Source organism: Durio zibethinus, chromosome 2, assembly GCF_047325235.1.
Source record: "Durio zibethinus cultivar Kanyao isolate XHJ-2024 chromosome 2, ASM4732523v1, whole genome shotgun sequence".
NCBI lineage: Eukaryota > Viridiplantae > Streptophyta > Magnoliopsida > Malvales > Malvaceae > Durio > Durio zibethinus.
The window spans coordinates 37,689,675-37,715,375 of record NC_143163.1 but is presented as its reverse complement, the minus strand read 5'-3'; the positions used below and the strand labels follow the sequence as shown (position 1 = coordinate 37,715,375).

Genomic DNA, 25,701 nt, shown 5'->3' with positions numbered 1-25,701 from the left:
GGCTGTACCTCGTTGTGTAACATGCTTGAAGATTGAGATGGTAATACGTATGAAGAACCCAAAACCAGCCTCTTGAATTGCTCATCAAAGGGAAACAAGAAAAAACAGACAAAACATTAGGTCGTAGAGTTGTTGACAAAAGACTTTTTTTTTTGTTAATGAAATTATTAAAATATAAAAAAAATTATAATCCTAATATAAAATTAATTAATAAATTAAAATATAATTAAATAAATTTAATAATAAATTAAATTAAATTAAATTTACACACAATATATCTTAAACTTAAAAAATAAAGATTTTAAATATTTTTTATCACTAAATCAAAATAGCAAACAAAAGTTGTTATTGTATCTACAAAAAATTCTAAACCATCAGTCAATCTCTGTCGCAAACGTGTAATCGTGGAATTGCTTTCCTCACCAAACCAAATCGAAGTAATAGTAAGACAACCAGAAACGACTGCTACCCATTAGTTACTATTTAAAAAGCTACAGAAGTTGGAAGGAAAGGAAACCAAAGGCGGTCCATCTCATTGGTTCCCTTAGCACTAAATACTTTTGAAAGTTAGAAAAGGAAGCTAGAAGGAATCGATTCCATTTTTTTCATTACAAACCAATCTTTATTTTTTTCGAGAGATATCATGGAAATAAAAAATAATATTTTAAAAATAACCACAACAATCAATTAAAGTAAATTCGAAAATTAACCCTATCTATTTCTTTTATTCTCTTTCTGGTAGCTTTTCTTTTTCTTTTGGAATTTTGGTCCACGGCTCAAATGAAAAGGAAAGATATATTTATTTGTGTTTTGTCAACATTAAAGAATTGACAATTCATGACAATAGAATCTATTTTCTTTTTAAGTAGAATGTTCTACATTGAACATGGACATTGACTTTTTGTTTTTTTTTTTGTTCTCTTTATAAGATGCATGAAATATCTTTAGTCCTATAAAGAACTTCAAAGGGAGGAAGATTTATAAATTTTTTATTATTCAATATTTCAATTTTCTTGTTTTGAACATCAAAATTTGAAAAATAATACTTTGATCCATAGGCATTTCACGTCATTTCATTAATTGAGCATTTATGATAACACTTGACAAAATATATGATAATATAAAATATCTTAAAGAAAAAGATATAAGTAAATCAACCATACTTAAAAACATTAATAACCAAAACGTTATTAATATAAAAGGATGATAAAATAAAAAAAAAATATTGAAAAAATTAATTGATCAAATATGTAATTTAATCTTATTAAATTTTGGTGCCATCAAATCTTCTCATAACTCATTTCATATGTAATAAAATGAGAAATGTCCTGCCATAGACAATGATTGATTTGTTAATGTCTTTGGGAAATATTCATTGATTGAGCTTCCTTCCTTGCAACTTCAAAACATTGGCCTTTGAGGAATTGAAATTGGCCCCTCAAAAACATAAGGAAACACAACTTCAATTTTGGTAAGGATCAAACAATGTTCTTATGATCTTTCTATAATAGCACTTGTGGCTTTGGCTATATCTCATTTGAGCCAAACACATAACATCTAAATAAAAAAAAAAAAAAATCTAAAACATTAATAACCATCCAACCATAACATCATGTACTTGTATTCTTTTACGCAAATTATAATATTAATGAATCAAATTTAAAATAAAAATTACTAATTATTATATATTATCTCGTTACGTACATTCTTAATTTTAATATATCGTTATATAAAAATATATTATTAAGAGTTTGAAGATAAAATTATCTAAAATTAGTTCAATTAAGGATAAAAAAATGTCCTTAAAAATGAATTAACTATATGATTGATTTTTCAAATTGCTTTTTTTTTAGATTATTACATTATTTTTTTTTAAATTTAATGACAATCACAAAATCTTTAATACTATATCATATTTTTAAGAAAATTTAAATTTATCAGTTCAATTTTGAAAGGGATAAATATGAAGATGAAAAGATTAAAATTTAAAATTTAACTCAATTATTTTTAAAAGTCAACAATAAATATATTTAAAATTCAAATTTTAATACCTATAACTATTTTTTTATTCTTAGATTACAATTTGTTTGGTACCTACTTTTTTTTTTTGAAATAAAGGAGTAAGATCTTATTCTATAACTCAACCAACAAATAAAAATACTAAAGCACATATTCTTTAAACAAATGTGATCTTACAACAAGAAAATTTATTGCTATAAATGTGTTTAAAAAAAAATTGAAAATGATGGGCAACTCTATAATAGAATTTATGAGATATATTTGGAATGGATATTATGTGAAAAATATATATCTATATTTATGTAAACAAATATCGGTACGTGACAGATTGAGAAATCATGGTCCAATCTTCAACGGCCCTGCCCTTCTCTCACCGCCAACCCAAATTATAAGCATAGTTCGGAAGTAAATATCCAAAGCAGAGAAACAGTCCATCTGAGACGCAAAGACTTGGCTTCCCGGGATTGAATAAGAGGCACCCAACATTTGTTTATTTAATTTAAAGAAAAATCCCCCATCCAAGAAAAAATCTAAAGTACCACTAGTATTAAAGGGCTCTCTCTTTCTTCTTTTATGTGAATCCATTCTCGAGAAAGTGTTTTTTTGCTTTGCAGATTGTCTATTCCCAACTTCCCAGAAACGAAGAAGAAAATCCCGGAAAATCACATTCGCTTCTATTCCGAGAAAAGAAACGAGAGAAATAGAATAACCATATTTTTTTTATATATGTGTAAGGAGAAGCGGTGAACTCAGTGTGACTCATTTACTATAAAGAACACACAGAAAAAAAGAAAAAAAAACGACTCATTCGGTCTGACTCGGTGAGTACACTCGTCATCATTGCTGAAAATCTTGCCTTTTTTTTATTGATTTGATTAATTTTTTAATTATTGCTTGTTTTGTCATTCTGTAATCTGGGTAATCATTATTTTTTTCATTATTTGATTTGCTTTGTTTTATTTTATTTATTTATTTGTTTGGGTAAAGGTGGTTGTTTTAGATCCAAATAACGTGTGGAATAGAGGTTTTGGTATATTTTCTTGTTTCTGTTTGATACTTCGTTCAAGGTGCTGTCATTTTTTTCTGAATGTGATTTTTTATATGTTTTCAGAATGGTGGGTCAGTGAGGATCAAAATTTTGTGTTTTTATTGTTTGTTGAATGTAAAAGGCGTTTGTTTTGATCTTTGAAGATGTTATTTTGGTGCTCTATGTAGGATTTTCTATATCTGTTTTTCTGACAAAAGCTCACCAAATAAAGCAAAAACGAACGAGTTTGTTTGCTATTGCTTGATTTTGCTCTTTCTTTGTTACCTTTTACGCTAAATGTCTGACAGATTTTGAGTTTTTAATTTGAAAAATGAGATATTGATTACCAGTAACACCGCTAATCGTGACAGTTAGCAATCCAGGGACATAATAAATATGTATTGCTGTAATCTTTTATGATGATGATCTAAATAGCTGCTTTCTTTTCTCTTATAGTTGTGGAGTTTGATGCTTTCATTATTGCCTTTATGATATATTAACGTTTTACAAAGATACTGAAATTAATCATCCTAATTTCCCTCTCATTTAGTACAAAAGGAGTTGTTCAAATTTTTTATTTCCACAAAACTATTGCCGCTGTGTCCATCCTTGAAGAACTGGGTCAGATGCGTTTTTTCTTTTATTTATTTATATTTTAATTTTTAAAGTTATACAAAAGGAGAGCATAAATATATACAAAAAGAGAGCATAAATGCTGTAGTCTTTTATTTTTTTTATATGTGAGGTGAGATAATTTTGGTTTTGATAATGAATTTTACTCCTTATTTTCAATTTTGTTGTTGACTGAAGTTTTTATTATTTTCTTGTTTTATGCATGCAACTTTTATATGGAAATGATATACAGGCAATAAATGGCTGTCTTCGTTTCTAGTTGCAAACTTGTCTGTCTTATGTTGGATGAAAATCTAGTTTCACTGATGTGCTTTACAGGCATGTCTTTTAGTACTGGAACGTTGAAGCATTTTCAGTGTCCTATATGCCGTAGCTATGTTTTAATTGTTTCCTTGCACTGCTTATTTATTGTTTTTTTCTTTGTTCACTTATACCAGAGGTAGCTGTCATATCAATGGCTCAAGACAATTCTGGTAGTGAATCACACCATAAAAAACTAGGGCTCTTAAAAGATCAAGTTCGGCTGGTTAAGCGAAAAGATTGTGATCGCCATGAGATTTTTTCAGTCCAAGATCCCTTGTCTTTTGAGAAGGGGTTCTTTATTGTTATCCGTGCATGCCAATTGTTAGCCCAAAAAAATGATGGAATAATATTGGTAGGATTAGCAGGTCCTTCTGGAGCAGGGAAGACTGTGTTTACAGAAAAGATACTCAACTTCATGCCCAGCATTGCTGTTATATCAATGGACAACTATAACGATTCTAGTCGAATTGTTGATGGCAACTTTGATGGTAATTCATCTTTTCTCTCATTTTTTTTATCCTTTTGAAAATGTGGTACTATTGGTAGTTATTCCCAGGAAGAAGCTATGGAATTCAAGATGTCTTCCCACCACTTTTTTGGATTAATTTTTTTGTTCTTTTATTTTTAAAATTAATTGATAACTTGGTATGAAGGATATTTGCTCTGACATGGTTGTTTGACCGTGATTTTTGTCTGTTTTGTGAACAACCTATTTAGAACCATATTACAAGGTGCTATTCCTTAGTGCAAGAATGTATTTATAATTATGTTAAATTGATCAAGGGAATCACTCAATGCCGTAAGTCCGACAATGGGGTAGTATGTTAGCTGATGGCATGACTATTTACTATCAGTAGTAACATTAAAAGTTGTTCCTGATTGATGTGAAGGCCTTGGGTTTGACAACTAATCTATTTAAACAAAGAGGAGATAAAAAAAATGCAAGCAATATCAGTTTGGAATTGCCTTTGGTGTCACATTGAAGTGCTAAACAAAATTTCCTTGTTTGAATAGCTTAACTTCTGTTCTGGCTATGATGCTCTTAGAGCATGTAATTAGACTTCAGAAGTGGTGGGGAACCATATTAATGAGTTAAATGCTTTCTGTGGTCTACATCAGTGGTTTTCATTATTTCTCCTTTTAATCTAGGTCATTTTTGGTAGGTTTTCTTTATGGACAACATATTTTTGTTTTCCTAAGGTTTTCTACCATTCTTTCAATTTTAATTGCATGGATAATAAAACCTATTATATTCTTACATAGATTCTCGGCCTCAGCATTTCCAACTTAGCATCTAATGATAGTATTGGGAAATAACCCCTAAAGAAAAGAAACTATTTATGTCTCCAGTGTTAATGTTTTAGTGGTCTTGCATATCTTTGATGAATAAGTTTCTCTGTTTTGTAACCTTTCACTCATACCTTCCTTCCATTTTGAGTTGTTTTCCCTATTATCTATTTTTCTGGGTCAAGTGCATTATCATGAATGCCCTTAAATGTGCTTTATTTTGATAGGAATGATTTTTACTCATCAATAGAAAATGAGATATGACTGGCTGCTTTAAATTTTTGTTTGAATATCTATTTTGTTTGGAATTAGAAGTTGAGTGTTTCAACTGAAAGCAAGCAAAGCGGAAAAATAACAATCTTCTGATTCTTTTAAACAACAGATCCACGCTTGACAGATTATGATACGTTGCTCCAGAATGTTCATGATTTAAAGGAAGGGAAGGAAGTTCAGATTCCCATCTATGATTTCAAGACTAGTTCCCGAACAGGATACAGGTTGAACACTGCTTCATTTAGTGCATATCAGTACTATCATTTGCTTAAAAAGCTGTTAAGGATTAAGTTTTCGCAGGTTTGCCAAAGGAAAAGTAATGATAATAGTAGTAACATTTGATTGTGAATTGTAGAAGTCCTGATCAATTTTGTTTACAGAATTGGATTTACTGCCATCGTCAAACCATAGTATGAGATTAATCAGATTCTTAATCAGATAGTTTATACTGCTTTCATATCTGGTCGATAGATTTTATATTTAGTCTAGCATGTATCTATGACAGAACCCTTGAAGTCCCGAGCTCGCGCATTGTAATCATTGAGGGCATCTATGCTTTGAGTGAAAAGTTGAGACCTATGCTGGATCTTCGAGTATCTGTCACTGGGGGAGTTCACTTTGACCTTGTTAAACGAGTTCTACGAGACATACAACGCGTTGGCCAAGAGCCTGAAGAAATAATCCATCAAATTTCTGAAACTGTATGTTCAGCTCCCTTGTTTTTTTTTTTTTGGTGAAATTTATTACCAGAGAGTGAGAAAAGCTTAGTTGGTTGTTGTTTTGTAAAATTATAGTAAGCTACTAAGCTACTTTAATGTTTCAGTGCACTATGGTTGTTTTCTAGAAGAAGTCAGCATGTTGTCTGTTATACAGGTATATCCAATGTACAAGGCCTTTATCGAGCCAGATCTCCAAACAGCACATATCAAAATCATTAACAAGTTCAACCCATTTACTGGATTTCAAAGTCCGACTTATATTTTAAAGGTTACTATTTGCTCCAACTTCTTTGCTTGTTTCTCTATGGTACAAATTATAAAGATACTGGTAATTGTACTTATTTCTATCCCAGTATCTATGTCCTTATCCGTTCTGGCATCTCAGTTTTTCTGTTTATTGTAGTCAGCAAGGAAGTTTACAGTGGATCAAATTAAGAGTGTTGTTTCTGAAGCACATACAGAAACAAAGGAGCAGACTTATGATATATACCTTCTACCTCCTGGTGAAGATCCAGAATCTTGCCAATCATATCTGCGGATGCGGAATAAAGATGGAAAATATAGTCTCATGTTTGAGGTTTGTCCCTTGAATTTCTGTCTCTTATTATCACGAGTTGAGATCCTACATATGTGACTTGTGAGTTCATATCTTCATAAAATTTCAGTGGTCCTATAATTCATGTACTACAAGAGTTAAGATTATTGTACGACTCTGGAGGTATTACTATAGATATTTTGAGAAAACATGTATGTCTCTAGCTCTAATTAGATATTCCTTAAAAAGAAAATATTGGTCATTGCATGTGTTTGACATCTGTGTTCAAGTCTGAACAAATAGCTTCCCAATGACCTGGTTCTCAGTGTTACAGAATTCCCTTGGGAATGATCTTAATCAGAATAACTAGGTTGGTATTAAACTGGCAAATTGGATATCCACTATGCTTTGATTCTAGAGAATCTGTTGTTTAGTGGTGGATGGATCTTGACAAAGTCATCTTACTAAGAAAAAGAATACAACAGTCTTTTTGTCTATATACTTTTGGGGTTTGAATGTTGGATTGAAATTCCTTGTTCTCCATCTGTTTTCTTTGTGTATGATGTCTCTCCTTTCTCCACTAGTGTTTGTTTGTTAAGAAACTGACCAACAAATGAAAGTCTGATTTGATAGTTTGTGAGTCTCATTTTCAGGAATGGGTAACAGATATTCCATTTGTCATATCTCCAAGAATTACATTCGAAGTTAGCGTGCGCCTTCTTGGTGGACTAATGGCCTTGGGTTATACAATAGCAACCATCCTCAAAAGAAACAGCCATGTATTCTCTGATGATAGAGTTTGCGTGAAAATTGATTGGCTGGAACAGCTAAATCGTCACTATCTTCAGGTACTTCTGAGAATGGAAATCTTCATCTAAGCAAGTACTACAAATGTGGTGTTTTAATGTACTTTCAAAACTTTTTAAAGTTGAAAACTTATTCTTAACTTTCTAGTTTCTATAAATGTTTAGTAATTTGCTCCATTTTTTTTCCATTTTGGTCACTTGTATTATGTTTTAACTACTTTGTTTTGATAATGGTTCTTACAATTTTTTCTTTGTCAAATTGCGAATTTGACCTTCTACCTGATAATTTGTATAGTTGTTGATATAACATTTGGAAGGGTTAAAAATTTTGAGTTTGGATTTATATGATTCACAGCATAAGTGCTTTAGAAGTGCCATATATAATTCCTGGAAGTAGCCAAATTGACATTTTAGTTGTACTTTATATTTTGGAGGAGCTCAGATAATCATGTGGGGAATTTGATGCATAACTGTTTCATTTAAAACATTGGTCATATTTCTTACTTCAAAATATTACTGTAATTTGTAGTTTGTTTATAGGCTAGTACCAACCATTGCGTTTTGACATTCTTAAACAGGTGCAAGGAAGAGATAGGTCAGTTGTAAAATGTGTTGCCGAGCAGCTTGGTTTGGAAGGTTCATACATTCCACGTACCTATATTGAACAAATCCAGTTGGAAAAGCTTGTAAATGAGGTTATGGTATGAGACTGCCAAAAGCTTGTGATGTCTTTTTCAATTTTAGTAGCTCTTATCTAAGTATTGGACAGGCCCTGCCAGAGGATTTGAAGACAAAACTCAGCCTAGATGAGGATCTGGTGTCAAGCCCCAAGGAAGCGCTCTTAAGAGCCTCTGCGGATAGGGTTGCCTCGAGAAATAGGCATCTCAAAAGGTGTAAACTTCTGATACATTTCTTTTTCTGCCGCATAAGGATGCTGTTTGATGGCCCTTTTTAAATGCATTTAACTAATAGACCTGCTTTACATGGTGTAACAAAAACAGCGGTATGTCGCATTCATATTCAACTCAAAGAGAGAAGAATATACCGAACTTAGCTGGATATGGTGTGAACAACCGGAGGTTTGTTGAGAGAAATTCAGAGTCAGCTCTAGCAAACAAGGTTTTTATGTAGCTCTTTTACCTTTGTACTTGATTTTCTATATATATATTTTTGGTGAATGCATTAGTAACTTATATCCCCTTTACTTTTCTTCTTTTTGTGTAGGGAGTCATTACTCAGCTTTCAGAACAGATATCCTCTCTGAATGATAGAATGGATGAATTTACTACCCGTGTTGAAGAGTTGAATTCCAAGTTAACCATCAAGAGATGTACTTCCAGCCAACAAAACTTGGCTTTTCAGACTGAATCTTGCAATGGCTCTGCTCCAACTTCTTACTTCATCAATGGTTTAGGCAATGGTTCCATAATGCCCAATTCTTCATCTTCCTCTCATCTGTCTAAGGATTCACCTTTAATGGAAGAGGTACTACAGCTATGCCCTTTTATTCAAGTTTGTTATTCTGGAGGTTACTGGTCAACATAAGAGATCTAGAATTGCCAGAATTAAGAATCTGATCTAGATTGCTGGCTATAAGAGTCAAAACATTTGAGGCTCCTAGGGAAAAGTTAGAAAGTGTTAGGCGTGGCCATTAAGGGCTGGTCTTAGTTGTCAAGGGATCAACTGAAACTGTCCGACATAATTTAGAACATCAATGGCTAGGAGTTCTAGTACTGATGCAATTAGCCTATATCTGCTCAAGTATATTTTTGATTCATTTGAAGTTTCATAGCCAGTTGGTTTGCCTAAATTTTATATGCTCTAACGTCTGTGAAACAGATATCCACTGTTGCACGGGGACAACGTCAAATCATGCATCAGTTAGATAACCTTAGTAATCTCCTTCATGAGAGACTGGGAGAGAGATCTAAGCAAGCAAGTACAAGAAGGAAAAACATGGTGGCTGGTGCAGAACCTGTTAAAGTTCCTCTAATTTTAACAACATTGGCAATTGGCGGCCTAGGAATCTTCTTATTCAGGGGCTTTTTAACCCGAGACTGATTCAATCCTCTGGAATAATTTTCTCATTTTCATGTCTTTTTTTTTTTTTTTTTTTTTAAGATTTTCAATTGTCCCACCAAGTGTTTTTGCAGCATTACTCTTCTGCTCGGGAAAGACAGTGAAAACTGATGATTAAAAGAGTTACGAGGGGGCAAACAAAACAAAGCTTTCAAGCTTCTCTTTGAGGGTTTGGTAAAGAAGGGTGCTCTGCCAATTTTCTTTTCACTTTGTGGGGACTTCTTGTCATATTCGGCTATTGGAAAATGCTCTTTTAACCAGTCGTGACATTCTCTACTTTTTTTTTTTTCATGCTGAACGAGTTCTTAAGTCTTGATTACTACAACTTTTTTTTGAGTTAATTTAAGTATTTATTTATATTGTGTTTAATAAATTTATGAAAATCATTTTTTTATATTAACAGATTCGAATAAAAAAATTTTTAATCACTGATATCAAGGTAGCCATCGAATGGTGACATTATAGAAGCAAATCAATCTAAACACACTAATACTTGGACTAAAGCTATGTTAACTTTTTCAGTTAATGGGGTGGGAAACATCTCTCTTTTTCGCCTGCATATGAAAGATAAATTTTGAAATAGTAATAAAGTTAAAGTTGATCATCAATGATTAAAAGTTATCTCAACAATCCATCCATTTTATTTGTCTCCCATTTTTATTTTACCAAAGGGGGAAAAAATGAACTCTTTTTTAACGTTAAAAGATTTTGAATTTGGTTCAAAACATCTTTTTTTTAATCGATCAAAAGCAAAAAAACTAATTTGAATTATCTTATCCTTATCCGCCCGAAAAAAAAGCTCAAACCTAGCCAGCAAACGAAGTCCAAATGGGCCCCCAGACTCCCAACCCAAATATGAAGATGTCCCTTTTATATGTACTAAACAAATTGCAAATTGCCAGACAAGTGCAAACAGAACAAGGTTTCTCCCACCCAACACGTAAAGTTGTTTCCTTTTCCCGTTTAGCTTCAGTATCTGATGAAAGAGTTAAAGAAGAGGAACACTACAGGAAGACCATAAGGAAATTGAGTTCTGCTTCTGGGTTTTTGATTTTATCATCGGTTAGTTATTCTTTTCTCGCTATATTTTTAATCTCATTTATTTACCATTTTGTATCCCATTTCTTTCAATTTTATTTGATCAAGATCCGTTTTCTTCTTCACTGATGGAATGAATTAGAAAATCCCATTTTTTAATCCTCAATTTCCCAAATAATGTGCATGAAATGCTAAATTTTCTATCTTTAGGATTATGCTAGTATGTTTGGTCTTTTGTTTGAAGCTAAAATTAATGAGAAATTGAAGATTGTCTAGAACTATCAACAGGTTACATGTCGAACAAGTCATTGATATATATATATATATATATATATGCTTAAATTGTGCAGATGGATGATGTTTCGGGTCCAGATTTAATAACTGATTTGCCTCAAAGCATTATAGAAAGTATCCTCACGCGTTTACCAATAAGAGATGCTGTGAGGACCAGCATTTTGTCAAGTAAATGGAGATATAAATGGTCAGCACTTACTCAGCTTGTATTTGATGAGAAATGTGTGATTTCATCGGATGATCAATGTGAAGTTGAGGATAGTCTTGTTAAATTTATAACTCGGGCTCTTTTTCTGCACCAAGGGCCGATTCATAAGTTCCAGCTTACTACTACAAACTTGCAATGCTGCCCAGATATTGATCAATGGTTACTTTTCCTTTCGAGGAATGATATCAAAGAGTTGGTTCTTGAATTGGGAGAAGGAGAGTGGTTTAGAGTTCCTTCTTGTCTTTTTAATTGTAAAAAGTTGACCCGTTTGGAGCTTTTTCGTTGTGAATTTGATCCGCCACCTAGTTTTAAAGGATTCTTGTGCTTGAAAAGTCTTAATCTCCACCAGGTTTTGGTTTCCCCTGAGGCAATTGAAAGTCTTATATTTAGTTGCCCTCTTCTTGAGAGCTTGGCATTGTCGTATTTTGATAGTTTAGCTCTTACAATCCGAGCTCCAAATCTTAAGTATTTGTGTCTGGAAGGTGAATTTAAAGACATTTGTCTTGAAAATACCCCACTTTTAGTTGCAATGTCAGTTGCTATGTATATGACTGATGACAAAGCTGAACACTTTGAGCAAAGTTCAAGCAGCAACTTTAACAGGTTTCTTGGTGGTGCACCTCGTCTTGAGAGGCTCATTGGGCATATATACTTCACGAAGGTAAAATGATATTACATTTCTACTTTGGTTTGTCAAGTTGAATTAGTTTATACTTGTTCCAAGGTACTGTCAGTTAAATTTTCTGTGACTTTAAGTATTTAAGCATAGGTGATGACCCTGGAAGACTTCCAATTACATATAACCATCTAAAGGTGGTAGAATTGTATCAAGTGAGTTTTGAAGATATGAAGGAGATACTCGTTGTTCTTCGCTTGATTGCTAACTCTCCTAATTTAAACGAACTTAAGATTTCGGTGAGTGTTGTAGTTCTATATTTTCATTTGTGATTGATGTTATTGTCTGTTTCTACCTTTTGTACTACTTTATGGTGAATCATTCAAGATCCAAATGACCCCGTTCACTCTGCGGTGGTTCCTTTAGGGTTCCTCAAACACATTAGCTGCTATAGATGCGCCCGATTTGAATTTCTGGGAAGAAGAATGCCCTTCAGATTGCACATTCAAACAACTTAAAGTTGTGAAGATGACAGATATGTCTGGCGTGCCTCATGAGATGGAGTTCATCAAATTCCTTCTTGCAAAGTCACCAGCACTTGAGACAATGAGTTTCTCACCTTGTATATATGTCATGGATGAAAGACTGAATATGTTAATCGAGCTGTTGAGGTTTAAACGGGCCTCTGCTCAAGCAGAAATTTTCGTCATTCTAGATTAAGAATTGTTTGTCTGTTAATAGAGAACAACTAAGTATCTTGCCCTTCCATCTGCTAATTCCTTATCTTTCTTTTGGAATCTCAAATAGCACTTGGGCTCCAAATGCATGTTTCTGTAACATATTCTTTTGAAATGTGAATAATATCGTTATTGAGCAAATTGTATGAAGTTAAAGAGAAGTTCTTTTATCAGGATATTGATGATGCTTTCATCGGAAAGCTTGGAAATTGGAAATAACCTGAAGAAATGGAAGCAGTATGTTATGTCTGAGTCTGATTTGTTCTTAGAATATGTGAATGTCATTGAGAATCATGGGTTGTTCTATTAGTATGTCCTCTTTTAGGCTGAAAACTTTGTCCTGTAAATATTATAGATGCCATCACATATGCATGGATACATGCACATACATAAACCTATTTTGGGTGCAAAAAAAACTTGGAATTTGGGATTCCTAGTGATAAATACCAGTGATAGCTCTTTAAAATTCCTGAAGACCACGGCATTAAATTTTAGGGAGCAAACAAAATTCATTTGAAATAGGACTTTTATTACAAGTAACTCACAGTAAACAACTACAGAAAAATTCTTCACTCGCCAGAAGCAGGAAATGTACCACTCAACCTAAATTTGTCAGTTTTTTCTTGAATCTAAATCTGTACAATCAGAAATGAGACAGATCTAGAGTTTCCAGTGTTATAATACTATACAACAAGTTCATTTCAACACATTTCTATCATGACTCATGAGATTCTTTTTACGTTTCTTCTTTTAAACAATTTATGATTCTCTCCCCATTTCAGAGGTGAAAGTCATCTTGGTCCAGAGAGCTCCATTGCTTGAACCAGTAAGGAAGAGTCATCAGTAAGATCAGAATATCTCTCTGAAGAGGAGAATTCATTGGCTCTAGACCTGGTTGCTTCAGCTCTCTGAGAAGCTTCCCACTTGTCAGCAAGTCCATCACCTTCCAGCATCCGAACCACTTCTGACATCTTGGGTCTATGACTTGGAAGGTTTTGAGTGCATAAAAGGGCCACTTGAGCCATTTCTTCAAGCTCAATTCTATCATAGTTGTTCTTCAGGTCCTTGTCAACTAGCATCTCCAGTTTCTTTTCTTGGTGAATTTTTCTTACCTACATATAATAATAATAACCAAGTACATTAGATTTCTGTAATTTGATACATAGTGAGAATAGTCTGACAAGTAAAATTTCTTTGATTAGCTTACCCAGTCAAGCATGGCTCCTTTCTGGTTAGCTGTCTTCCCAAATTCAAGAGCTCTCAGTCCAGATATCAGCTCAAGTAAAAGGATACCAAACCCAAAAACATCTGTTTTCTCAGAGGACTGCCCGGTGGATAGGTATTCCGGGGCTATATGTCCGACAGTGCCCCGCACAGCTGTTGTCACATGTGACTTCTGGTGATCCAACAACTTTGCCAATCCAAAATCACCAACTATGGCCTCACAGTAATCATCAAGAAGTACATTTGCAGCTTTAACATCCCTGTGAATTATCTTTGGATCACACTGCTCGTGCAAGTACAATAAGCCCCTAGCTGCTCCTAAAGCTATTCTTTTCCTCGTTCCCCAATCTAAGGCTGGTTTGGCTGCAAAGTTAGAACTTACCAACATTATTCGTTGGTAAATTTTTGCATTATTTGGACATTTAAGATTGGTGACAATAAACATTCTAATGCATCTTATACTATTGGACTATTCATCCATTATGTGCTTCATTGTTAGGATTTTTAGTACTTATACTTCATAAATCTTATCAATCTGAGTTATAAAAGAGTAGCAATGATTGCTGTTCCATTACCTTTGAGTCGACTAGCAACGCTACCATTGGACATGTAAGGGTAAACCAAAAGTCTCTCTGTCGCTGTCATGCAAAATCCATAGAGCCGAAGGAGGTTGCGGTGAACTGCTAGGCTCATCATCTCAACTTCAGTCTGAAATTGGATTTCACCTCCAATGGCATTTCCATCTTTAAGCCTTTTTACAGCTACAACTGTTCCATCCTGGAGATAACCTTTATATACGTTTCCAAAACCTCCTTTTCCAACCAAGTTCTCGCTACTGAAGTTGTTAGTAGCTATCTGAAGTTCCTTGAAATGGAACCTCTTCAAGTTTCCAAGGCAAACTTCTTCTCGATGTTGTTCTGAAATGTTCAGAAGAGTATTTTATGGGGACAAATTAGCCCTTTCTTATAAATTAAGTGTGTTATGCAACTATTTTTATTGTTTCAGTTCTCACTAACCGTTAACATCGAAGAATATTTGCTGGTTGTGTCTTTGCCTCCACCAAAGAAAGAAACCAAAGCCAAGAATAAGTAGGCAGATGCAGCCTAGGCTGGAGCCGAAGGCTAAAGCAATTTTATGGCTCTTGGGTCTACCAGAGGGTTGTGAGTCTAACAAGGACAGAAAATGATGTCAGATTAAGAGAATTAAACAATTATACAAATTTGGGAGGGAATTTGAATTTCTAACAGAACGGGAAAGTAACATAATCTTAAAGCAGGTGATAGGATACATATAAAAATCTTAAATTCTAGATGGGCTGACTCAAATCATGAATTTTACACTAAAGTCAAAGGGTAGGTGATTAATAGTTAGAAAAAGAAGTAACACAACTTTTTGAACAGAACTTCGAGATTTGGACAAAATGTAGAAACATTCAAGAGGGGAGAACTGTTCTTACTTTGTGAATTGTTTAAGGACAAAGACATTGGCATTGGTCTTGTTCTGGAGCAGTCATGCTCATCTTCCGCGGCACAGATCAATGGGTTTCCAACAATGCTGTGTGATGTCAACTAAAAATTATGTAAGCAAATAATAAATGGACGAAAATATTACTAATAGTCATATAATTCAATTTCTTGTTTTAAAAACCGTGAACACCGGATTTAACAGCTAACGGCAGAAGTAACTTACTTGAATGTTTTTTCTAGCAATCCTGGCACTGGTCCACTCAAATTATTGAAAGACAAGTCCCTGGCAAATCGAATAGATCCCACGTATTGTTAATCCTTAACCTGATATGCATCAGTTTGGAAAGAAAACTAACTGGCGTCCATAGGATTAAGAGAATTACAGGAAAGTGAGCAGAGTCATGTTTGCCAGAGAGGAAGGTATTGCTCCTGAGAGACTGTTATTATTCAGCCTCCTGATCCAATTCAAAGAAAACCATCATCAGATTCAAACTAGTTTAATCCATAATCAGATTCAATCTAGTTTAATCCATAATTTAGGGGGAAAAAAAGCTAAAGCATGGCAATATTTCAATATATATACTTACAAATATTGGAGACCTTTTAAACGGGACAGAGTGCTGGGAATTTGACCAGAGAAGTAGTTGTTAGAAAGATCAAGTGTGTGAAGCTTCGGAAGCTTCCCTAATTCGGAGGGTATATGTCCTGATATGTTGTTATTCTGTAGGAGCCTGCAAAACTTTCATTCAATAAGACATTCTAGCTAGCTAAAAACTATAAATTACAATTTATCTGATGACAATTTGATACTGACACTTGTTGGAGATTTGTCAAGTTTCCGATTGTGGGGGCAAGTGTACCAGACAAATTCTGGCTTGGAGCTCCTCTGAAACAAAATCATTTCAACCACATCAGATACCATATCTTCCCTAATCATTACTGAAGTACTAGAAATGTAACTATTTATCTTTTTGTGTATTTGTTAGTCATTTTCGAGTTTGAATGAGTGTATATTGTGTTTGTGTATTGATATACTAAAGGACTACTTACAGGCCAATGACTAGACCATCAGGAGAGCATGTGACCATAGTCCAGCTGCATGGATCAACAGCAGCATCATCCCAATTGTTAAGAACCCCATGAGGATCAACCAGAAAAGCTTTTATGCCCATTAAAGCTTGCACTGAAGAAAAGAAAATTTTTTCTTCATCACATACAATTCAAAAGACAACCATGTGTTTCATCAATTAGAAGAAATTAGTTGAGTTACCTTCAAAGTTTACACCTTTTGGTGAAAGCAATCCACATGCAGAAGTCCACAAGCAGATCAAGGCCACACAACTTAAAACAATCTTCTCTTTCCTGAATTCCATTGCTTCAGTAGTTGCAGCTCAAAGAGAGCAAGGCAACAAAGAAATAAAAAACCAGTTTCTTTTATATGTAGGGAACTAGGAAGCAGGTAAGGAGCTGGTAGAAGTTTGTAAGCAAACGATTCAACTGAAGTAATGCTCAAGTAGGATTGTGTTGTTTTATGCAATGCTTACATCAAAAGCCAAGCAGTGAAAGTCCCCATGGTTCCTATACAAGAATAGAATTTGCACACACACTCTCAACTTTCTGTCAGAACTCAGAACCAAGAGCCAAGAAACCAGAGACTTTGAGATAGTTTAAAATACACCAGAGAGAAGTAACATGCCTGCCACTGGTTCAATCAAAAGTAGAGAAAAAAGAATATATAAAAGCTAAGCCATATTAACCAAATCTATATAAATATCAAAACATGATTGATAAAGAAAATTCTTTCAATCATGTATTTATGTAGGGAACAGGATGTTTGAGAATTTTCTCCTCTTGTACCACATTATTGTAAAAAAAAAAATGTAAAACATCAAAGTGAAGTTTTAACTGTTAAGCACTGTAAGATTTTATTATAATCAGGATGGTTAATCAAAATTTGGGTTTTTTTTACCAGGTGGGTTAGGCAGGTTTTTGGTGTCAGATAGAGAGAATAGAACAAGTGTTGGGATTGCTTTGATTTGCTAAGCTTCCACTGTGGCCTGTGGGGAATCCAACATTCCCTGAGGTTGGCCATTTCTTTGAAAAAAAAATTTAAGTCAGGAAATTCCCTCTTTTATTTTGCTATATAATAATTATTAGCATAAAAAAAGGTGAGAATCTCGAGGGGATTGTGCTTGGGATTGTTGATGTAATAGCTCCTTGTGAGATCTTTGCTGTGTGAATTATTTCACGCATATTTTTTTTTATGCATTATTTTTGTGTTAGGTGTCGCCTTTTTTTATTCTAATGCACTCACCTTGTCTCCTCAGTCAAGAGACTGTCCCATTTAACAATCCAAAAGCACCTAACTTTATAAAGCAAAAGCTGCCACCACTCTTTCCCTCTCTTTCTATACTTACATGTCTACTTTTATAATTCGAGAACATATAAAAATGTTTTATAATTTGATCATTCGGTAATTTATTTTTTAAGAATAATGTGGATATTATTCGATTATTCATAAAAAATAATGTTTTAAAGTTTATTATTTTCATGCCATTTTTGAGTAGTGGACTCTTTAAGAACAAAATAACATTATATTTCATGAGGGTTGTGGACCCTGCATTATCTGGTAATGACTAAAACATCCGTTGCCATCTGATGAAAGAGCAATGGGGTGATGATGGTCCTAGCAAAACGGCCTGGAGTAGGAAATTTAATTCCCATTCTCACAGAACAGAAATCATCATCATCATAGTAGAAGCAAAGACTGATGATTGCTTATTTTGATACACGTGCAATGGAGACCCCACAGTTTGGTTGACTTGATCTTTCAGAACATATTTCTTTCCTTTGGACATTAAAAAAACCTAGCTCAATGCAAATTCATTATCATTTTAACAAAAGTAAAGTTGATTTTCAGATGGTTTTGAAGGAACATTTTACTTCAAAACCAATCCAAATGGCTGTTTGGACAGACATTTACTTTTATGCCAATATCAAGGCTAGGAAGCCCTTGGCTTTCTGGGTTTTAACTGGTTTTTCAGGCTATGGAAAGGCCAGTGATAGGCAATATGCTTGTTCAATACTAAAAGAAAATATTCCCATGAATCATTCAAGTGGAAGTTTATTTGTCAATGGAGCATTGCCAACCAAGTGGAAAGAGCACATATACTTTCACAACTCTAAATAGTGAAAATCTAATTGAAATAAAAAAGATCAAATCCAATATTTGCATGTGAAGTTTGCTGAATATTGAATGATTTTACCCAAACGTAAAGCCAAGAAGTAAAAAAAAAAAAAGGACATGACAGCAGGAATTGGACCTGCATCCAACTTGCCATTGAATCTGTTGGGGTTTGAGTGCAATTTATGCCATTGAAAGGTAGATACTGGCCCTTTAACACCATGAACCCTCTAAAATGCATGAAAATTGCATTCCAACAACTAAGAAGAAAGTGACTTTGACAGGAAGATTCAAGTTCTGAGGGGTTCAGATTTTGGGTTTCACATTTTTTCCCCACCTGACAAAAGGGTCTATTATCAATTTGATTGAACATTTGCATTACAGATCTGAAATGAGAATAGGATTGCTTTTTCTTAGCTTCAACATAACCAATGAACTAATATTTATCTTCCCATCATTAGTCCCCACCACTAAATAAGCATTCCACTTTAATGGATTCTTAATAGAAAAATTATTACATATACTATATAATGAAGTTTTTAAATTCTACAAATAGAGTTAGTAGAATGACATATATAATTTTTAAAGTATAATAAAAAATAAAAATAATTAAAAATAAAATGAGATATGTAATAACCTTTTAATTTTATTTATAAAATTAAAAAATTTCACAATGAACGTATAAAAACGAACTGTTTTTAATTATGTACAATTATTTTTTAGTATGATAAAGATATTGGTTCTTTTTCTTCTTGACATATTTTCTCATGCTTTGGTTACATCCCATGCACTTAATTTACTACTATTATTTGCTCCTTTTTAACTCTTCGTTACCATGGGTTGGCAAGAATCTTTCAATCTAATCAATAAAAGAAATTGCCAGGCAGGGTTAATGGAGCCAAAAACGAGTCAAACAAGTGGGATTAAAAAAGAGGAGGTTGACCATGGGATCCAAATGAAGAGGATACCCCAAATGAGTAGGAAATAATTGTTCTTTTTTACCACTAGGGTGTTTTTGAATGGAGGAGCCACATCACATGAATTTAGCTCTGGCTTTGTCCCTTAAAGGCAAAAAGAAGACATTATAAAGCCACCTAAATAGTTGACACACCCTAACCCCACCTTGTCTCACCCCCTTCTGAATCTCTCTATTTAGTCTTCACCATCCATTTCTTTGTACCTGGTACAGTGAATTCAGTCATTATATCACCCTTCATATCGAATTGGCTTTTTTTAGATTGTCATGATTTAAATTTTGATCATAAAAATTAAAAGTTCAACATTTTACGAATAAATCACATAATTTTATTTTTACTGTTATGTATATTTCAATACTCTCCCTTTTTTTTTTTCTTTTTGACAGCCATTAATTGGAAAGTCTCCCACATAACAGAAATGAACAGCTTATTTCAACATCTTGGAACTGGCTCAAGCCACTTGATACTTTGTGAAATTGCGAACAAGGACCTGATAGATCATACCAGTACACTTAGAACAATCTTTGGAGATCTGAAAAAGCAACCAATCTTCCCATGTTTCAAAAGGCCCCAAGAGTCATATAGTTATGCAAAGATTCATATGTGGAAAGGACAGAGTGACCAAGTTCAAAATTTACTAGTAGAAAAAAGTTGGGCCAATAGAATAAATTCCCTTCCGAAAGGCCTCCTTGAAAAGCTTAGGATGCCTCACACGCAAGCCATGCTTTTTTCTTTTCTTTTATAGTGCGGACATGACCTTTTTATATTCACCAAACTCTTAATGCCACCCAATGTAAAGAGAGGTGAAAGCAACGGTCATCAGCCACACACCCCATCCCTCAAAATGAAAAAAACCAGTGAGATCTCGCTCATGTTTGGTTGCTTGGAATGTTGTTAAGAAAAAGGCCAAGCAAATTCAAGCCATTGTAGTTGTAACAAGGAGTGAAAAGAAGGCAAATTGGTTTAGGATGGTCCCATTTTGAACTTAAAATTTAATTCAATTAACTTATATAATTACAAATATCATTCAATAAATTTAAAATTCAAATCTTAAATTCTCAGCATATCATGGCTACTAAAAAGAAGATAGGTCTCATTTTTAGATATTTTGATGAACAAAATTGATGAGACTGATACCAGTCTGATGACACTGTTGACTCAAATCTATGTTTCAACTATTTACTTTCAGTTCACCCCTTGGTTAATTGATCTGTTTAATTTCTTACTGGGAATTCAGTCTAAAGATGTCTTGTTGGCAAAATCACTGTTTGTAATGATTTGATTTAACCTGTTTTAGAAGCATTAGGAAAAAAAAGAAAGGTAAGTGGCAGCATCAACATGCAGACAAAAATAATTTAATCATAAAGCAATATATATATATATATATATGAGGCAATGCAAACAAATGATACAAAACAAAGATCTCCACTACATAAAATTAACAAATGAAAACAATTCACTGCTTTATCACAAGGATAATGACACCCTGGAATCCATATGTCATCTTCCAATTATAAAGAGAATCCTGAAAGTACTGCAGCTGATGGAGTTCGATGACTACAATTCACAATTTATTTTATATGGGTTTTTCCTTTATTCAACATTAAATTGATGTAACCGGTAACCAAATTCGATTAGGATAACCAGGCACGTATGAAAGTAGCCTCCAGTTGTTTTTTTTTTTTTAATGAGAAATCACTTGGAATTCTTGACAAAAAGTGAAAGTAGAACTGTCACTGTTGAAGAAAATTGAGTAATTGACGCCCGAGACTGTGCTTGAAATAAACATTTTGCAACAGATTAGTGATTGATCGAATGTGGAACACAACTGTCAACAATCACAAAGCAATTAGCAACTCCATACTTCTTATATTGCTTAGAGGGATCAATTTGTCATGCAGTTACTAAAAATTTTTTAGTTGATATGATTAAAGGTCTACCTTTAACCAGGATTGGAAAAAAGAAAAAAAAGATTGAAGTTAACGTTAAAGTTTAAACTGTACGCCTTTGGCTTCGGACCCAAAAAAAAAATGTTCAGGGATGTTCCAAACTTCATAATTTGAAGAAAACCCTGTAAAAAGAATGATCGACCAAGCTTTTTGCTTCTTGTTATTTAGCTGAATATATTGATTCCTGGTTAAATTTTCCTATCAATGCATGTGATGCCGAAAGGATGGTCCGGTTGATTGGGACATAATCTAAAATGCTAAACAGTCAGTCCAGCATGGTGGATTCAGCCATTCAGGTTCCTTTCGAAATGCTGATCTATTAGCCAAGTTCTTCTAATCCAACTGTCACCAGCTTCATTATTCTCAAGTCATACTGGCCCCATTCGACATCTCCTGCAAACGCTTCATTTGAAGGAATAATGGTGCTTGAATTTGGTTTGGAAATATTGTGATAGATCATGATTGGTGCATCTAAAAAGATGGACAGAACCATAGCAGAGTGCAATCCATACAAAAGCTCCCTGCCAGATTCTTTGCTGTACAATAATGCCATTGATATTTATATACAATGCTTTTGTTCCCTTAGTTGTTTAGTTGTTTAGCCTAGTTCAGCCAGCTTAACACCAAATCCTAATAAAAACATGGTCACTCAGCCCTGTATTAGATTATTATTTTTTGGCCTTGGGCTACACAAAGAAACACATCTGGCAAGTGATACTGGGGAACACAATTTGAGACAGACATTTTTGAGTCATTAGCAATAATTCAAAGTTACTTCTGATCCTAAAATCACCGTCAGAATTTAGGCCAAAGTCTGGTCTTAACTTAACGGTCTCCTTCTATTTGAACATTCAAAACCAAGGGGTCAAACACTCAGCCGCTTCTCACCAAGTTACTTTCTGCTTAAAGCCTGTTTTGAAACCACTTTCTGCTTTCATTGCTATCTATATATGTGAATAAAGCAGCATCTTTCCTCAGTCCCTCAGCATCAAAGGCAAGAAGATAGACCAAGTGAAATGATTATACTCTTAGTTTTAATTAATTAGTTTTAAGAAAAAGCACTGCAACAATGTTTAATCGGTTCAGGTTTCACATACTTCTCAAATTTTCCTCATCCTTCCTCGCCCAAGACACCTTCAGTGGGTTCAGTTCGGCCAGCATAAACAAACAGGAATGCCTCGATACCTCCATCACTGGTAAGATCCCAAAGGAACCAATAGACAAGGTCCACTCTCTGAATTAATGGTTGGCAAAGGTAAAACACTAGCGCAGTGGGTGATTATCTACTTCAATTGTGTGTATTTAAGTGTTTAGAATACTGGAAAGGATGATACTATAAACCAAAGAATTCAAAAAGTGGCTGCAAGCAGAAGCTAAAGCAAAAGCAACCAAGGGCTACCTTGATGGATGAACTGATAAATATGAGGTGGATTCTCAGAATCCTAGAAAAAAAAAAAGCTTTGAATTTATTCCCTGACCAATAACTGCAAGTATGATAGTTGTTACTAGCTGAGCCGAAACTATTAAACAAATGAAGGCAAACAAATCTGATCAATTAAAATGATCCGAAACAGACGAAAACAGATAGAGAAACTATATAAAAAGGCTATCTTACCTTTAAAATGATTCAAAATTGTTTGTATTATGAACTTTTACAAGCCGTTTAAGATAAATTAGTGGCCATAATGAATCCATCATGATGCTTAACTTGAATACTGACGAATTTTGTTCGATCAAAAGTTGTAGCATTGCCTTGAAGGGGGATGCAATTCTGAACTACTGTCAATGGAAAATAAAATGCTTTCATGGAAATAAAATTTATATACAAGTTCACACAGAAAGATGAAAGATCCAACAAGGAAGAATCAAAAAGGCTATCTTATTCTCCCACAGTCCTCCAAGTTCTATGTGACTAGTGAGCTTGCATAGTCTTAGATGAATGTGACATTTATAACAGTTTCCAAAACTTCACATCTTCAGCCATACAGAATATTTAGAAACTAAAAATGCATCATTCTACAAGAAGAAATGGAAAAATGTACAGAAATATTGACCTGAGCAGAGAAGATTGGAATGCAATTGATTGATTGGCAAAATATTTTCAGTTTCCAGCTATACTGAACAAAAAAGTGTTCAGTGTGCTTTAATTTCTTATTAATTTTTGGATTAAAGCGTGGAAAATGGACACAAATTTGAAACCTGACCCTAGCTCAAATAGTCACACCAACTCCTCGACCTCCTGGTCTTCACTTCCATTATCTGACTGACAGTGACAATTCAAGCCAACGCGTTTGCCTTTGCAGTTTTCACCAGCGCACTTTCTCTGGTATGACTTTTTTAACAAAGAAGTCCTGGCCTCGGAAAGGGGAATGAATTGCGGATACGAACCCAAACTTACCGAATGCCACTTAAATAAACCAACCGGACAAAACATGGGTTTGGTATGACTCATTTTTCATATACTAGTTGGTTACCACAATTTACAAGTTGAATTTGTAAAGTTTCAGCATTCCAGTATATTCTTGCTTTTCGTTTCTTTTATTCTTTCTAGCAGCACTTTCAAAATTAATCCTGGAAGTAAAATGTCTGGATATTCTGGAAGACGGTAAATCAACTCGTTCAACACTTGTAATTATTGAACAACCTAGTTAGATCCAATAGTTAAATTTTCATAACATCCGGAACAAAAGTTGTGGAATGAACATCCCAAGAGAAAGTTAAGAGTGGAGAATACATCAAGAGAAAAAGAAACCAAAATATTATTAGTATTACATAAAAATTTCTGGATTTATATATCCCTAATGATGGGTAATTCAGCTTGGCCTTGCTGCTGCTGGACAAAAATCCTGTGTCCATGTCTGCACATCCAACTTTCTCAGCTCCATTGCCACAGATGTAAGGGTTTCCTTCAATGCTGCATCAACTAAAAAATCAATTAAGCAACTGAAATAATAAACAAAAGTGATGGTAGCCAAGTTTCCTCTTTCCAGCAGGGTAAAATAAAAAAAAAATAAGAAAGAAAAGAGAAATTGTTGGAGTGAGGCTTACTGGAATATTTTGGCAGGGAATTTGGGCACCTGACCACTCAAATTGTTGAAGGATAAGTCTCTGGAAAATTAAACAAAGTCCATATACCATTTCTAATCTTTACTCTGAATATTGCCATTATAGAAAGAAAACTATAGGATTAAGAGCCTCCTGTATAGCAATTCAAAAACCAAAATCAGATTCAATCTAATCTTTAATTAATCATGACTTCAGACAAAAAAAAAAAAGATAAAAGAAAAGGGGTCAAATTAAGAGCAGGACATACAAGCGACGGGGCTTTTTCAATGTGAAAACGTGCAGGGAATTTGACCAGAGAACGTATTGTTAGATAGATCAAGAGTTTGAAGCTTAGAAAGGCTCCCTATCTCAGATGGTATATCTCCTGATATATTGTTGTTCTGTAGAAGTCTGCACAAAATTTCATTCATAAGACATTCTGTCCAAAAACTTTTGTAGTGTGAATTTTTATGCTTACACAAACTGGATGTCGGTCAAGTTCCCAATGGTAGGCGCAAGAGTACCGGACAAATCCTGGCCTGCAATCCCTCTGCAACAAAATCATTTAAACCCCCAATGATAATGTATCTGCTTCAAATCCGATATATAATCAATTATCAATCTATAAGTATGAATAATACTACTTACAGGCCAGCAACTAGACCATCAGGGGAGCAAGTGACCATTGGCCAGGTACATGGATCAGAAACAGATTCATCCCACTTGTCAAGAACCCCATGAGGATCAACCGGGAGATTTTTTATGTCCATTAAAGCTAGTACTGAAGATTTTCAGAAGAAAACAGATAATAGTACATTCACATTTTGAATTTTCTTCTTTTGTATATATAGATTGTGAAGACAACTATGTGTTTGATTGCAGTTAGAAGGAACATCGGTTACCTTCATAGCCGACTTTTGGTGAAGTCGCTAGGAATGCAGAACTAGACAAGCGGATAAAGGCCACACAACATAATAAAACAGAAATCTGTTTTCTGATTTCCATATGTGTTGTAGCAACAAAAGCTAATGCAACTTGAAATCTTGATCTGCTCATTTTAAGCAAGAAGCTAGTAAGAAGCCAGTAGAGCTAGCTCTAAGGTGAAACAGAATAATCCTTTTCCTTGTTGCAGTCATTAACCTTAAGCAGTGTAAGATTTATAATTAGAGCACTTAATCCAAATTTACAGATTTCTCAAGAAATCCTTAGTGCCTTTAATTTTAAGGCACCAAACCCAAGAAATCATGATATACCAGTTTCAGACACATAGTTCTAAGTTATT

The 25,701-nt window shown here is 34.0% G+C and overlaps 4 protein-coding genes across 4 annotated transcripts; 2 read left to right on the top strand and 2 right to left on the bottom strand.

Moving 5' to 3' along the window:
• The first annotated feature begins 2,342 nt into the window (after nt 1–2,342).
• On the top strand, nt 2,343–10,038 carry LOC111318203 (Phosphoribulokinase / Uridine kinase family). The gene is made up of 12 exons (XM_022920917.2): nt 2,343–2,840; nt 4,117–4,470; nt 5,652–5,766; nt 6,048–6,243; nt 6,416–6,529; nt 6,665–6,838; nt 7,450–7,644; nt 8,181–8,303; nt 8,372–8,493; nt 8,604–8,721; nt 8,827–9,087; nt 9,442–10,038. Exons 2-12 carry the CDS (start codon nt 4,134–4,136, stop codon nt 9,661–9,663), a joined length of 1,977 nt encoding a protein of 658 aa, XP_022776652.2. The 5' UTR covers nt 2,343–2,840; nt 4,117–4,133; the 3' UTR covers nt 9,664–10,038.
• Nucleotides 10,039–10,519: 481 nt separating this feature from the next.
• LOC111318206 (F-box/RNI-like superfamily protein) lies at nt 10,520–12,715 on the top strand. The gene is made up of 4 exons (XM_022920919.2): nt 10,520–10,743; nt 11,070–11,882; nt 11,978–12,136; nt 12,264–12,715. Exons 1-4 carry the CDS (start codon nt 10,537–10,539, stop codon nt 12,555–12,557), a joined length of 1,473 nt encoding a protein of 490 aa, XP_022776654.2. The 5' UTR covers nt 10,520–10,536; the 3' UTR covers nt 12,558–12,715.
• A 367-nt stretch (nt 12,716–13,082) lies between these two features.
• Nucleotides 13,083–17,441, bottom strand: LOC111318204 (protein CLAVATA3 INSENSITIVE RECEPTOR KINASE 6-like). Its single transcript, XM_022920918.2, has 11 exons — nt 16,535–17,441; nt 16,315–16,447; nt 16,079–16,150; nt 15,852–15,995; nt 15,648–15,719; nt 15,488–15,547; nt 15,255–15,352; nt 14,815–14,964; nt 14,374–14,715; nt 13,782–14,161; nt 13,083–13,686 (listed from the first exon to the last, which is right to left on the bottom strand). Exons 1-11 carry the CDS (start codon nt 16,635–16,637, stop codon nt 13,366–13,368), a joined length of 1,875 nt encoding a protein of 624 aa, XP_022776653.1. The 5' UTR covers nt 16,638–17,441; the 3' UTR covers nt 13,083–13,365.
• A 6,542-nt stretch (nt 17,442–23,983) lies between these two features.
• On the bottom strand, nt 23,984–25,701 carry LOC149520196 (protein CLAVATA3 INSENSITIVE RECEPTOR KINASE 5-like). Its single transcript, XM_089755363.1, has 6 exons — nt 25,322–25,701; nt 25,068–25,200; nt 24,898–24,969; nt 24,688–24,830; nt 24,423–24,572; nt 23,984–24,288 (listed from the first exon to the last, which is right to left on the bottom strand). Exons 1-4 carry the CDS (start codon nt 25,473–25,475, stop codon nt 24,704–24,706), a joined length of 486 nt encoding a protein of 161 aa, XP_089611489.1. The 5' UTR covers nt 25,476–25,701; the 3' UTR covers nt 23,984–24,288; nt 24,423–24,572; nt 24,688–24,703.